Source organism: Megalobrama amblycephala, linkage group LG1 (assembly GCF_018812025.1).
Source record: "Megalobrama amblycephala isolate DHTTF-2021 linkage group LG1, ASM1881202v1, whole genome shotgun sequence".
In the NCBI taxonomy this organism is placed as follows: Eukaryota; Metazoa; Chordata; class Actinopteri; order Cypriniformes; family Xenocyprididae; genus Megalobrama; species Megalobrama amblycephala.
The window spans coordinates 9169637-9182860 of NC_063044.1; the positions used below are offsets into that span (position 1 = coordinate 9169637).

A 13224-nucleotide genomic window follows, 5' to 3' on the forward strand; every position below is an offset into this window, starting at 1 on the left:
TTCCTCAACAAACTCAAACACACAAAATGAGCTAAAGGCGCGTCCCACGCGAGTGAAGGCGGAGTCTTAGCGCACACCTCCTATTACATTATTGTCACGGACCAATGGCAGTACAAATGTGTTTTGCAGCTGGAACGAACTTTTCCTGAAAGTTCTGTTTGGCAAGCCGTTTCGAACTTCCAGAAAGAACACAAAACGAACTTCGTTTTTGCCTGATTTTGTTCGAAATGAAGTCACATCAGTTCGTTATTCGATTTCGTTTGAAGTATACCGGGGCCTTAAACCCACACTATCTAGAATACCACTTCTGAGCAGTAATCGAGGCTAAGCTTATCCCATCATGCATTATGTACGGGAACCAATGAAACCATTAAATTCAAAGTTAAATTAATTAGATATTACATATAATTTGGTAGTAAAATATAAAGTGTTGCGCATTTTATTGGTGCAAAGATGAGTAAGCAATATATATATATATATATATATATATATATATATATATATATATATATATATATGAAATGGGCAGTTGGTATCGATCCATCTTTGAGAGTCAACTTCTGTGCAAATCCTGTGGTTTTACTGACCCTTGTGTGCAAAGCAGTCTGGTGACTTGCACATACTGGTATAAGTGAAGTTCCTAAACGTAATTTAGGGAGGAGCGAGCACATCTAATCTTCCAATCAACAGCCAGAGTATATAAGCAGCTGCTTACCTTTCGTCATGCTCAGCTGTTCCAGCATCCCTCCACCTCCCCAAACTCCACCTTCATCTCAGATACCTTGCCCTATATAATCATATCCTTTATTTATTCACTGTGGGGGGTATATCAGAGCTCAAGCTGAAGATGCTTCATCGAGCCCCTCCTCAGTAGACAGCAAGCCAAATTAGCTAACCTAATACCCTAAAGATTATATGGGCAAACAAACTCGTTAAATGACTTGCACATACTGGTATATGAATTTATTTGGACACATTCCCTTCATAAATAAAATTACACCACTGCATCCTTAGTGGCTCAGATGTTTCTATTATAGCCATTAACAGATCAGTGATAATGTTTACATAGCTGGGACATATCACAAGCTCAGGGATGAGTGCTGCTGTTTTGCTCTGACCAAACTCACCTTCCTTCATGTAGCTTTAGTAATCCTGAAGACATTCAAGTGTATTTGATCAGGGTTGTAGCTAAACTGTGCAGGACAGCTACACTCTAGGACCAGTGTTACTGGTACACCGTAATATTATAATAAGATCCCCTTTCTACGTCACTAGAGGAGCAAAATCTGAACTACCTCCAGCCCCATTGCAGTGCAATCAAAACTAAAAGGCTGAATCCTCTCACTGGTGTTACTCAGCTGCTCTAATTCTAAACAATGACACCCTTGCCTCAATTTTCAACACAAAAAGAATTGAGGAAAGCATAGGTGAAACTGAAAGGGTGGGATAAAGGTCCTTTTAAAATAATATGCGGGAGTAAATTCATGTGCAGTAGGCCTATGTTTACATCTCATATCTTCAACCTGCTGGAATGTTCCTATAAATTTATTTTCCCTTCAAATATGTATTCTGACTAATAAGTACATTTATTTACCAACTAACCTGCCACAGGACAGCGCTTGTCTTTTTATAAACAGTGTTTTTCACTTACTGATCATATTTCATAAATGTTGAATTTACATTTTAAATTAATTTCATTGATAAACACCCATACGATAATGAACCATGGTTTTATACAAAAAAATGTAGCGGATAGCTTACCATTGTATTACCACAGTTTTACTACAGATACCATGGTTAAACTGGTTAGTGGTTACCATGGTTTAACTGATATATATACAGTGCCCTCCACAAATATTGGCACCATTGGTAAATATGAGCAAAGGTGGCTGTAAAAATAAATCTGCATTATTTATCCTTTTGATCTTTCATTCAAAGAATTCACAAATTCTAACCTTGCATTGAAGTGAAACAATTGAAAGTGGGGGGAAACTCACATGTTTTTCTCAAAAACATGTTGGCCACAATTATTGGCACCCCTAGAAATTCTTATGAGTAAACTATCTCTGAAGTATATTCCCATTCATATTTACATTTTTTTTAGCACACCAGGGTGATCATGAACATGGAATTGTCCAGTCATGACTTCCTGTTCCACAGGAGTATAAACATGAGGAAACACAAAGGCCAAATTCCCTTAATCATTCATCACAATGAGAAAAAACAAAGAATATAGTTCTGTGTCTTAAGGGTCTTATCTAGCGAAACGAAGGGTCATTTTCAAAAAAAAAAATACAACCGTATATGCTTTATAAACACATTGGGCCCTATAATACACCCGGCGCAATGCGACGCAAGGCGCAGCGCAAGTGTGTTTGCTAGTTTGCGTCCGGCGCCGTTCGCGTTTTCCCGTTTAGCGCCACGTCCTTAAATTAGTAAATGCATTTGCGCCAGTTAGTGCGCCCATGGGCGTGCTGGTCTAAAAAAGAGGTGTGTTCAGGCGCATTGCCGGCGCATTGCTATTTTAAGGAGCTGAAAATAGACTGCGCCATAGACCAACTCAAACCTGGTCTAAAGTCTAAAGTCAATGGCGCAATATTTTTTTGTTAGAGAGCGTTGGTAGAAACTGCGCCTCTGGGCGCGTCCACAGTGAGCGTTGACTTTGCTTATTACACACAGGGATGCGCATCACACAAACATGCCAAATATTAAAAACAAAAGGATTACAGTGTAAAAGAATATTATTGTGTAGGCTACATAAATATAAAAATGTAATGATGAATAGTCATTGCGTGTATTAGAATTAGGCTATCTATTTTCAATTCAGCCTATTACTACTTATAATGATGAACGAAATTGGCTAATTAATTGAACAATCGTGCCAATACACACACATATACATTAACTGACTCATCGCGTGTACGCCATGTAAATAGCAATCCGTTTTGGAGACCGTTTTTCCGTCGTTAAAATAGCAAAAGTGGATTTGGACACGCCCTGAGTGCACCTGCGCCGTGCGCTTTACACTTTGCGTTTAGATCGTTAAAATAGGGCCCAAAATATCACCTTGAATGTACTTCCGGTTTCCGCATTCTTCAAAACGCTTACGCGGTATGTCCTACACTGTAAAAAATTACTGTGATTTTAACAGTAAAAGACTGTAAAAATGCTGCGGTGAAAAACTGTTAATTGGTTTACAGAAAGTTTCCGTACTATATACGGTGAATAACTGTAATAGATCTAACGGTACATTTAATGTAATTTTACGGTAAAATACCGTTAAATTCACAGTTTTTGAAAGTGAAAAATAACAATTCATTGTAAAATTTACAGTGAAAAACCGTAAATTGACATTCCCACAATTCCCTGCGTGACACTTCACATTTGATACATTTTTGTTGAAATAACTCTGTTTCTTCTTAGTTTTTCTCATCAGTTATGTACATTAGGGTTTTATGTTACATCTAATGTTGTTAAATTAATGTTTATTGCATTTTTAAAATTTCATGCATGTTACCATGATGGTGTTTAGTGTGTGTGTGAATGACACTGTGTGCTCCTTCTATATATTAGTATTGTGCTTCTCAGCTTGTGATGAACTTTGATTCATCATGTGACTCTTATCACCGCTGTGTTTGGTGACTGTCAGTGTATTATAAAGATACAAAACAGATATTAGTACTTCATTAGGTTGGTAAATTAACATTATATCAGTTAATGAAATATGTTATTTTACCGTAAATTTTACTGGGATTTTTTTTACAGTGTACTGAAATCCAATGTTAAATATACATATTTAAAATGTAAAATTCACATGTAACTCCGTAAGTATGTTTACGGTTTGATGTCATTTTTACAGTATTGTTCTGGTAACCACAGCTGCCGGTATTTTTCCGTAGAAACAACAGGATTTTTTTACAGTGTACGCCTTCCCTATTCTACTTACGGAAAAAAACGAAACTAGCGGAACGTTCGTTCCGTAAGTAGAATAGGAAAGGCGTAGGACATACCGCGTAAGAGGCTAGGCTTTAAAACTTTTAAAACAACCTATACTTTGTTGTTTGATTATATACACTCTAAAAAGCTTTTTCTTTTATTTACTAAATTTTTTGGTAAAATATTTTAAAGGGCACATATCATAAATATCTGACTTTTTCGTACTTTTTTTACTTTTTAGTATTTAAGTGCTATAATTGGTTCCCCAGTGCATATGCCAAAAAAAGACAACCCACTAACTTTGTTTTGGTAAGCCTTTCACTGCAAGCATGTAGAAAAACAAATCGTTCAGATTTCGCTCACCTTATGACGTAGGAAGTGAATCTCATAATATTACCGCCCGCTGAATCTGTATGATCAAACACACTTGAATGTCTTCAGGATAACTAACGCTTGGTCAGAGCAAAACTTTGACCAGGACAGCAGTACTCAAAAATGACGGTCCCTGAGCTTGTGTTTCAGCTATGTAAACATAATCACTGATCTGTTAATTCCTGGCATCTGAGACACTAAGGACACAGTGGTGTCACTTTATTTATCAAGAGAATGTGTCCAAATAAATTCATGTACTGTATGTGCAGGTCATTTTACAAGTTTTTTTTTTTTTTTTTTTTTTCTCAAAGATGGATCGATACCAACTGTGCATGATCCAATTTCATATATATTTTGTGATGTTTTCAAATTGTCTTTCTGAATTTCCTACTGTATTCACGAAGACCAGAGCCATGTCGTTATTTTAATTTTTATCGCGAAAACATTTGCAGTCTGTATAATTCATAAACACATCTTCATTTTTATTGAGTCTCTCCAACAGTGTGCAGCTTTAGCCACATTAGCCGTGCACCAAGCTGGCAAACATCCACAAAATACATGTCATGCCTACTGCGATGCTACATCACAAACAGTTTGTAATGATCCATTTTGAGAGTTACATTTGCTTTGTGAGCTTCTGTTTTATTCATGCCTCAGGGGCCACCTATAATTGGAAAACTTTTTATCCATTTTGGCCATTCATTTACACGACAACAGCGTATTGGTGGCCTGAAAACGCAAAGTTTTAAAAAAGTTTCAAAGTGCACGTTTTTGAAAACGGTCTCCATGTAAACAACAAAAAAATGTGAACCTGTGAAAAAGATGATGTCATGCACATGCACATTACATATTCAGTCTATAGAGATTCATTGCTATCTAATGGCCTGCCAGCAGAATACAGCGTTTTTAGTCCTTTTCACGGATTCGTATGAATGGAGATTTTTTTTGACAATGGTGTCGTCTATATGTGGAAAATTCAAAGGAAAAACTTTTTTAACCATATAATTTTCATGTAAACGTACCCTCAGTGTATTGACCAAATCAGCACATTTTTTTCTTCCACCCCAAAACAGGCAGTTTAAAACATGGTATAATAAAAATACGCATGGGGTATTTTAAGCTGAAACTCCACAGACACATTCTGGGGACACCTAAGACTTGAATTAAAAGATCATGTAAAAAGGGGCATAATTGGTCACCTTTAAGATTTAAATATATTGATTAAATTTTAAATCAGTAAAATCAATTACATACACCATATGAACTGAGAAAATGTAAGTAAAAAAGAAATAAATAAGTAGATCTGAGTAACTGCATTATATTAACAAATAAAACTGAGTAGAAATAATTGGTGTGAAACATTTAAAAAACAATATTTATGAGTACTACTGTTTTTATTTATGAGTATATGAACTTTTATAGTATGTATGAGTAATTTTAACTTTTAATTTTCTCTAAACATTTGTAAAATACTCCACACAACCACAAGTATACATGACATTGGCCTTTATTGTCAATCTATTTTGTTTTAACGTGTACAATTCAGATAGCTGTCCTGCGTTTCATTCATAGTTGAAAGATGCTGTGACACGAATGACTCCACCTGCCAATAAACAAACAGTGCACAGTTATGAGAACACTTTATCATCTAAATTAATTACATTCATTATCTTTAAAAATAAACTTTTGTGTTTTATGTAAGACATCAGGCATTTGAATCAGATGAAAAATGGACAGGAGACTTATTTAGATGACTCACATTGCATCCCTGTTTGTTGTTTTGCATTAAATAGAATGATTTAAAGCACTGTAATGATTTTATAGATAAAATAAAACATACACAAACCTGAATTTCACAGAGGAAATGCACCAATTCTGTGATGCTGAGAAGAGAGAACTGCTCTGGAGACTGGAGAGACAGCCCGGGACAGTCTACCGTCCAGTTGTCGTTACGTCAAAGGGTGGGGGAGCATTGTTTTAATTGAGTAAACTTACTCAATTTCTAAAGTGTGTGTTAAAGATTAATAATATTTATTTGCACATCAGCAGTAGATCACGAGCAAAACTTGCCAGTCCCGTCGGTGCATTTGTGAAATTGCGCTCTCACAATAATTTGCCCCATTTAGTAAATTTGGCCCTTAGAGTGTACATGTAAGTAATGACAGTCTCTTTGAAAATTATAATAGCATGTGTTATTTAGTATCTAACATTTAACTAAGCTCTGAATGTGATGTTTATGTAAATTAACTGTATGTAATTAACATTATGATGAGTGGGGAGAGGCAGAGAACAGTGGGAGTGAAGGGATGCCGGATGTGTTTGTTAATGGGAGACACCTGTGTACTACACTCACTTCTTTTCATTCACTGACAAGTGAACTAATGAACTACTGTAAGGAATAGTGAATGAGAGTATAGGGTGTGATTTGGAACACAGCCTCTGAGTGCGGACTTTGAGTCTTGTTAATTCACAGTACATTCCTGTAGGCTATTTTCTTGAAAATGACAAATATTTCCCAGGATGCATTGTTTTCTACTGTATATTACTGTTTTCATGGAAAATGATATGTTACTGTCAGAATTTGGCCTTTTTTTAAAAGCATGGTTTTACAGTGCAGTGTATCCATAATTTTCAATCTTCCTGTTCTTTCACTAAAAGGTAAAAACTAATGTAAAATAAAAGATTCTGACAGAAGTAATTTTATACCTTTCCATTATATCAATGTCTGGAGTCCAAAACATATTTTTAGGGGCTGCAAATGTTGCAATTCCACAAAATCCATCAGGATACCACATCATATTTAAATTTGGCCACGCCTGGAAAGTTACATAAAGTTCAGAGTGATTATAAGACAGATACTGTATGCTTGAAAATCCAATAAAACCTCTGATCACATGACAAAATTCTGCAAATTAAGTGAAATAAGAATGAAATGTTTTTTTTTTTTTTTTTTTTTTTAAACTTACAGTTATCATTTTGACCAGTGTCGTGAGGCTCTGGGCTTTTTCATCCTGTAGATAAAAAGAGGTGTTGAGAGATGATATGACAACTGCTTAAAATGCCATATTAACCCGAATAAGAAGATAAATCATGCTGAACTCATACCACATTTATGATGGAGGTCACATGTAGGTTCACACGAATGTTGATAGGGAGGTAGTTGTAGCACTCATGTTCGTTGAATATCAAGGGCAACATTCTGGCATTCTGAGAGTCATTCTTCGCCAAGTAGAGATGTTCATAAAGTGTCTTTTTAGCTGTATCTTTTTCTTTTGCACTGCAGACTGGACCTTCTGACACCCACCATGTGCTCATCTGCTCGCCTGTATCTAGTATGCATAATCACAAAGGTGTAAACTGAATTTAATCTTTCAATATCATTTGATTTATTTAATATCTGTGCAAATGAGACATTCAGTAACACAGATAATATATTTTCCAAGCACACAGTAAAAGAGAAGTCCATGTTTAAACATTCATTTTTCTACATTTCATAGTCTTACACACACACACAAAGACAAATGTACACAGCAAAATCCCCAGTGTTAAATTAACACTGCTCTGTGTCTTCTGGGGCCCATTCTTCATACAACGCTAACTTGGTTAGCTGGATTTGATTGATGCCGATTTGGCATGATCTTGGATTGTTTGCTTCTTCAATGCTCATCCTGGACTTGCTGCCATAGCAACAGGTCCGTAAGCTTAAACCTGCTCGTGAGCAGGCTTATTTCATGTAAACAGGATTAGATTGCATCTTTTTAAGTGATACTTAAAATCTGTCCCAGCCACTGGTAATTTATTTCAAGATCTACTTAACCAGGGACAATAATTTAAAATGATAATAATTTACAAATTAATTTGAAAATAAAATTATAAATGTTGTGTGGTCTATAATACTATAGGCACAGCCAGTTTTACTCATTGAAAAATGTATTTGTGATAGAATAATTGCTTTACAATTGTATTGGAGTCTTACACACATGCTTGTACAGTTATTCTGAGCTGTACATTAATTTGAATGGTGACAGCTATTATGGGAGTGGCTGATGCAGCGCAGGAGATGCAGATAACTTGATCTGGACTTCAATTAATTTTAATCTTTAATTAAACTTTACTTAATGCTGTCACGTAACAAATCTGCTTTAAAGATAAAATTAAATGAATTGCGAAATACAGCATTGAAATAAAAATGTACAACTGTACAAATGCTTGTGAATCTAAATAATTGGGAATAGTGTAGAAATAACTGCACATTTCATTTAATTATTATAACATTTATGTCATAATGTAATTTTATTCGCTTGACAGTTTCATTATAAAGGTCCAAAAATTTGTTGTTTTTCGTCAGGTGTCTTTTCTAATTATATGATGTCATTATGTTGCTGTCTTGCCGCCAGCCAATCGCTACATTGCTGATCGTGGTTTCGAGTATCGAAACATCTGCCCTTTTCAAGGAACACGAGAATGCGCAGTAATCTCAGACAATTTAATCCTGATATTTTAATCCATTCCACAAATTCGTTTGAAGAACCAAATTATCCAGAGATCAGTTATCACGATTAGAAGATCTAGCATTTTTCAAATCATCTCAGATGTATTTAGCAAGGTACGAAGAACAAACTCCTGGGGTATGTACCATGAAGCTGGATTAGCTGGCTAGCCAGGTAAGTTTCAGATTAGTTTGCGTTATTTCATATGTAATATAGGCCTAAATAAGGTGTAAATATACTCTTTAAAAATTACTACATGTGACCTTGTATGTTTAAGTGTCTATCGCTATATATTATCAGCTATATAAACTTCACAAATTTCACTTAGACTGATAGAGAAAGATCATTTCTTTTATTTGTCCTCTTTCACAGACAAGTATTTTCCATTAGTGTAAATGCGTTTACATTCTTAATTTTCAGCAAAAGAGTTTTGAATCGCGCTGGCTCTCTCGCAAGAAGTGAATCACAGTTTATTTCTGTTGCAAGGCATGTGATTGGCTATTTGCCACTGACATCACGGATTCATGTGCACATGCTCCACAAAATCAGGATCAAAGCCTGAGTTGACAGAGAAAGTTGATGATCAGCATCATGGTACCAACAAAGACAGATTGGAATGGTTTGGTTTTGTCATCTCAAAGCTAATCCTATAACCCTGAGTTTGTTCATCTACCATCATGGTACAGGCCCCTGGAGTCCAATCTACAGAGTGTTAAAAACGTCTCAGGTTACGTATGTAACCATAGTTCCCTGAGAACAGGGAACGAGACTCTGCGTTGAACAGAACGCATTGGGGAACCGTCACGTGACCCAGGTGTCGAAAGCACTATCCAACAACTCCAATTGCTATTGGCCGACGACAGCCTATGACGTCATACGGCGCGACCCGGATGTATAAAGGTAGCGCCTGGAGAGACAGTCACTATCTTATCGTCTTGAGGGACTGTTCTGAAGGCAGGCAACCTGAAGCATGGCAAAGGAACGCAGAGTCTCGTTCCCTGTTCTCAGGGAACTATGGTTACATACGTAACCTGAGACGTTCCCTTTCGAAGGGAACTCCACTCTGCGTTGAACAGAATGCATTGGGGAATGATATACCCACGCCGCCATGCTGGAGGGGAGTGCCTGCCAAAAAATATGGCTGAGGCAAAGACCTCAAGGCAGTTCTCAAACTGCCCAGCAACTCCCCCTCGGGTCACACCAGGCTGTCAGTGACAGCATTCCCTTTGGCCAACAGCCCAAGCTGACCTTCCCACAGGCTTCTACCTTTCTCTTTTAACAAATAGAGCCTAGAGAAACGCTAAGGCGTCTAGAACCCAATTTTCTTGTGAGAAAAGTGGTTCCTTTAAGGGAATGTGGCCAAGGAACCAAAGGGAACCTCGGCCAGTCACTCATGAGGGGAGCAAGGTCACCCTCATTGCCACCAGGGAGGCCGACCTGGTCTTCTCAGGGAACAGACTCAGTTCAGGCCAACCCTGTCTGAATACAGAGCCTCTAAAACGCATTCTTCAGGAAGATAGTAGGTAAGAGTGACTGCAGAAAGGCAGAAACCAGCTCAGACCCACGCGTAGAGACGGGCATCCTGGAGAGCAGAACTCAGCTGAGTGCTATGAACCCTCATATCGAGGGGAGATAATCCGCTCAACCTAGGATCTACCCAGTGCTTAATTAACGCACTGAGGAGGCTGTGCGCTGAAAACCCTGAAAAGGGGAGCACAAACCAGCCTGGGGCTGACGCTTAACACTCTGAGGTCTAAAAACGCGCTGGCGCGTTTTGCAGGGTTTTTTTCACATTGCAGCAAAACAGACTTAAAATACTCTGTCATTTAGACACAAGTAATACATCAATTGAAACTATAGAATATCTCCTTTTATTTGTATACACTCAGAGTAAAAACAAAATGTTGTGCTTTTTGTAAAATAAAGAAAACTAACATGATGCGTGATCTCTCATCTCCCTCTGAACGAAGTCCAATCTGATAGTTCTCAGAAAATGAAGTGTAACTTAGTGAATACTAATCACAAAAAATTCATACTTATGTCTAACAAAACGTTGAAATGTCAGGTTTTAAATCGTACAAGTCAAATTGAAAACAAACATTCTGTGTTTATGTAATCTGTATGAAAAGAGAGCCATGTCAGAAGTCCGTGATTCAGCTCATTACCCACTAATGCGGCCACGCCCACGGAGCCAGCGCTATTCACAGGCAAATTCAGAGACAACACATGCATTCATCATCTCAATCGTGTATTTATTGCCTTGAAAATTGTTTATCTGGATGAAAAAGCCATGGTTAGCGATCTCTGGAAGACATTCAGTAAATTCCTGTTTGTTTTCTTCTATTGATAAATTTTAAGTGAGTTTTTGTTTCTTTAGCGCCCTCCGGCTGTAGTATGAATTGGTAAACACCATTCATGGAATATCGTCTTCTTCTTAAGTGAATTTGTGGACTAAAATGCACAGAGCGCCCTCCGGCTGCAGTATGAATTGCAAACACCAGCGCTCATAGAGATAACAATGAATATTAAATAAAAAATAACTCCTCTGTATAGAAAATTGACATAAACATATGAGAATCCTATATTTCTCCAAATGTGCATGCTTTTAAACTAAAAGCCTATATTCAGACTCTTTGCATCACAGAAATACATTATATTTTAAAGTATAATATAAAACCATTATTTTATATTGTAATAAAATTTTTCTGTATGTTTCATATACCATGATGAGCTTGAGACATCACAGAAGTTTTTTTTCACAGCCTACCTGACTGAAATGCCTCATTAATATGCAAGTCTTTTCAGGTCATTACTATTCAATTCTTTTGTCTTCACAGGTGAGAATGAGCCATTATTCATGGAGATTCACGCCTCCTCGCATACCGTGTTTCTTGGCAAAAAGTGTCTTACAAAAACTAAATCAGTATATTGTTATAAATGAAAGAGTAGTCAGCATAATTTTTACATAATTTTGAAGCAAAAACTCTAGTCTACAACCTTCAATACCCAAAAGTCTTGTGAACACAGATTTAATATACTTTTATTGGCCTTATATCAGTGACTTAAGTTTTTTGTTTTTTCAGTAACCACGCATAAACGTTATTCCTTCAAAAACACAAACATGTACACACATGTTCCTCACATATTATGGTAGCCTAGTTTGTGCTGAATACAGTGTAATGACACTTGTGTCATTAATATGTTTATGAACAACTGAAAAAAGCACAAATGTCAGGGCATGTCAAAACTTCTCCAGGCCCCAAATCAGCCTCAGACTCCAGAGGGTTAAGACAGGGCCTGATCAAGGCCGAACCATCATAATCAGCTTAGGGAGCTAAGCACTATTACAAACCCCAAGGGAAAGCGCAGAGCTCACCTAACAGGTAGACTATGCCAAGAGCACATACTCATGGAGGCCCGAGAGGGGCTACAACATGACAACAGTTCTATATACATAAAGACAGAAGTAAATTTCAGAAAGAGGCCTGTTTCTGGTAAAGCCATTCTGAACATCTGTCTAAGCCGGCAGCAGACAGACAACTTCCATGGCAGCAATAGAAAGCTGCACAGTGCTCTTATGATAATCCACCCAACACAATCTGATGAGCAGTGTACTCAGTAAAAGCACCTTTTACTCTTTAAGCAAGAGGAGTACAGCGTACGCCAACACGTATTAAGGAAGGCCTGGAAGGCCTATAACCTCAACAGACACGTGGCATCAGCTCGTGGCAGTGTTTAGGTCCCAAGCCTGGTAAACAGCCCGCAAAAGAGGGGGTTGAATCTACCACTTGGGCCCCTGGCCAACGAAAGTGTATAGAAATAGTTCTCAGAGAGAAATACACCTAAACAAACACTAGTGTATCCAAAAAGGGCAGCCCGCAGGCTTAGCATCCTTCAGGACACACGGCGTAAGTCTCGTGGCCGTTTCCAGGAGCACAAAGATCCAACCTAAGCGCTAGGTGGCTCTTAGCTCAACTAGAATCATCGACTCAGAGGCAACAATAGGTTAAACCAAACCTCAGTAAGGTTTCACTACTGACATCTCATCCAGAGCCGCACAGAAAAACACAATCTGTGCCAACATGTAAACTAAAAAGGAGGCCTGAAGGGGCCTGCCGATTCAATGACACGTGGCTTCAGTTCGTGAATTTCCAGGGAACCAAGCTACAGGGAACCAGCTCTAACCCAATTAACTATGGGAAGCTAACTGCTACCTGTGCTAGGCTACACTTTCCAAACAGGCAAAGTACCCTAAGTTTTGTGACTAAAGGGAACCATACACAACCAACATGGCTTAAGGGAGGCTAGTTGAGCCTGCTACCTCAAACCACATGCTGCAGGGCCTGAAGCAGTGTAAAAACCAAAAACAGTATGTGAGCAGACTGAAATCTATTACACAACAGTATAAAACTATTGCTAACTAGAA

The 13224-nt window shown here is 37.7% G+C and overlaps 2 protein-coding genes across 3 annotated transcripts in view; one reads left to right on the top strand and one right to left on the bottom strand.

Annotated features, from left to right (window-relative positions):
* Positions 1–13224, top strand: part of LOC125280859 (gastrula zinc finger protein XlCGF57.1-like) — a 1316469-nt gene that overhangs the window by 577293 nt on the left and 725952 nt on the right. The gene's annotated exons all lie outside the window — the stretch shown is intronic.
* LOC125243033 (5-hydroxytryptamine receptor 3A-like) overlaps positions 1–13224 on the bottom strand; it is a 36554-nt gene that overhangs the window by 17644 nt on the left and 5686 nt on the right. For both annotated transcript variants that reach the window (XM_048152276.1, XM_048152285.1), the window contains exons 2-4: positions 7414–7637; positions 7275–7319; positions 7015–7124 (exon numbers count right to left, since the gene is read on the bottom strand). In XM_048152276.1, coding sequence (XP_048008233.1) covers positions 7015–7124; positions 7275–7319; positions 7414–7637 — 379 coding nt within the window. The remainder of the gene's footprint in view (positions 1–7014; positions 7125–7274; positions 7320–7413; positions 7638–13224) is intronic.